This window comes from Sinocyclocheilus grahami, unplaced genomic scaffold, assembly GCF_001515645.1.
Source record: "Sinocyclocheilus grahami isolate Dianchi unplaced genomic scaffold, SAMN03320097.WGS_v1.1 scaffold333.1, whole genome shotgun sequence".
Classification (NCBI taxonomy): domain Eukaryota; kingdom Metazoa; phylum Chordata; class Actinopteri; order Cypriniformes; family Cyprinidae; genus Sinocyclocheilus; species Sinocyclocheilus grahami.
The window spans coordinates 693,395-695,897 of NW_015505512.1; the positions used below are offsets into that span (position 1 = coordinate 693,395).

General features: G+C 33.6%; 1 protein-coding gene across 1 annotated transcript in view; it reads right to left on the reverse strand.

Annotated features, from left to right (window-relative positions):
* The window catches only part of LOC107602688 (potassium channel subfamily T member 2-like), a 48,798-nt gene that overhangs the window by 38,694 nt on the left and 7,601 nt on the right, over nucleotides 1-2,503 (reverse strand). Inside the window, exon 6 of the mRNA XM_016295258.1 lies at nucleotides 1,134-1,193. Within this exon, the coding sequence (XP_016150744.1) occupies nucleotides 1,134-1,193 (60 nt within the window). The remainder of the gene's footprint in view (nucleotides 1-1,133; nucleotides 1,194-2,503) is intronic.

A 2,503-nucleotide genomic window follows, 5' to 3' on the forward strand; every position in this document is an offset into this window, starting at 1 on the left:
CAACTCTCGTTATGTCGATATAACGAGAAAATTAAGTCGTTATAACGAGAAAGCAACTCTCGTTATGTCGATATAACGAGAAAATTAAGTCGTTATAACGAGAAAGCAACTCTCGTTATGTCGATATAACGAGAAAATAAGTCGTTATAACGAGAAAACAACTCTCGTTATGTCGATATAATGAGAAAATAAGTCATTATAACGAGAAAACAAGAAGGAAAAAAAAATAATGCATGGCCGCTTAGAACTTCCGTACATTTGAGTACTCTTAGATGTTCTTAAGATTATCTTAAGAAGAGCTAAAGAATATATTAAGTACAAAATAGTGCATGGAAACAGAGCACTTTAAGTACATCGTGGAAGTGCACTTGTTTTTCACCTGAGCTCATTTATAATAATATAATCATATAAATATTTTAATTCTATTCTATTCAGAATTATATTTAAAGTAAAAATATATTTAAGGGTATTAAATTGCAACTAATTACAAATATATTTGTAATAAGTTTGTAATAGAAATAAAGTACATTTTAGTTTAGCATAAATGCTTGGTAGTACATTCATCAGTATTTTAAACCATATTTCAGAGACAACAGAAGCAATTATGAAATTACATCTTAAAATATGAAATGGGTCAAAAAAGCACTCTAAAGTTCAGCCAAATCAACTTATACAAGTTATATAAACTTATACTGTAATATATTTTCATTTCAGTGTATACTTAAGTATATTCTTTTAAAGTAGACTTTTTTTATTTCCTTAATAACTAATCTTTGTTAAAGTATGCTAAAATGTAGGGATTTCATTTCCACTACTGTCACTGCATGACAAAAAGGAATGGATTTGGTGACAAATGACTGGTTAGCGTTAGTTAGCTCCTGCTGGTAGAAGTTGTAACTAACAAAGCCTGTTTCTTCTCTGACGTTCATTCAAAAGTAGATGTGTTTTATGACTAAATGAAAGTCAGGCAGGGCTCTTTAAAGCTAAAATGGGCTTGTAGCTAGCATTGTAATGAACAGAAATGCTAACAGATACAGATAGCTCTCTATGGGTATTACAGACCTCTTTGAAGCCAAGAGGGTCTCATAGTGTACTAGTGATAAAACCATGGGCAGATGTGTCGTTTGACTCACCTTATAGCTGAGGTACACCAACAACATGGTCTCTGAAAAACTGATGAATGCAACAAGCACCTGGAGAGAGGCGAAAATAGACAAACAGAGACAAAAAGGGACAGAGATGAGAGAGAAGCAGAGGTTGTGTAGGAAGAAACAGCAGGGGCAGCGTGTTTCACACTGTCTGAGAATAAATGGCCAAACCGAGGGAAACACAACAATGGCAAATGTGTCTGTGTGTGTCTTTCAAACACAGGCACTTTTATGCACCATGGGTTGATTTTTAATAAAGCTAACAGGTTTTTGTTACATGAAGGTCACAAAAATTGTCCTGGAAAATGTCTTGAAAATGTTTAATCATTTATTTCAGTTACTTTTATTTACAGATTTAATTTTTTACCCAATCATGACCCTTTTAGGTTTCAATCTTAAAATCTAAAATGTGACCTCAGTCCAAACGTGACCAACAATTATGAACAAAATTTTAATCATAAAGAAAGAAAGAATGAGTAGTAACACTTGAATAGTACATAACACTACAATATGATTCCAATTGTTAATATTAGTTAACTGCATTAGTTATATCATGAACTAAAAATGAAAAATATTTTAACGCATTTATTAATTATTCATGTTAGTTTCAACATTTACTAATACATTATTAAAATGTATAATTTATAACTTTATACAATTATTAAAGTTGTATGTGTTAACATTATTTAATGGAACTGAGCTAACATCAATGAATTAAATTAAATTATTTATTTAATTATTATGTTATTATTATTTAATTAAATTATGAATGAATTAACGTTAATAAAAATGAATAATTAACAACAAATATGTTGCTCATTGTGTCACGAATCCTGTCCATGGACTTCCGTTCGATCGCCACCAGAGGTCACCCTTCCGTTACATTGACTCTCACATTACACAAACTGTTGCATGTCATCCCGGACTACATTTCCCATGCTCCATTGCACTAATCACAAGCTCACCTGAAACCAATCACACACAGCTGCAACCAATAACATACACTATATAAATCAGTCTCACACCACCATTCAATGCAGAGCATTGTTTAGTGTTTATCACTGTGATAGCTACTTTACGTAGGCTGCTCTAGTTTCCATAGTCTAGTCTAGTCTAGTCATAGTCTTGCCTTGCCTGTTTTCCTGGTTCCTGATTCATTGCCGGTGTATCTCGGATTTCCCCTCTCATCTTGCCCTGTTCAGACACTGTTTGCTCCTGCCTGGACCTTTGCCTTGTACCTGGATTATCCCTCTAGTCTCGCCCTGTTGGATTACGTTTGCCGTCGACTGACCCTTGCTTGTCTTGACTGCTCTTGCCTTGTCTTCTACATACCAGTTTGCCATTGTCTGACCCAT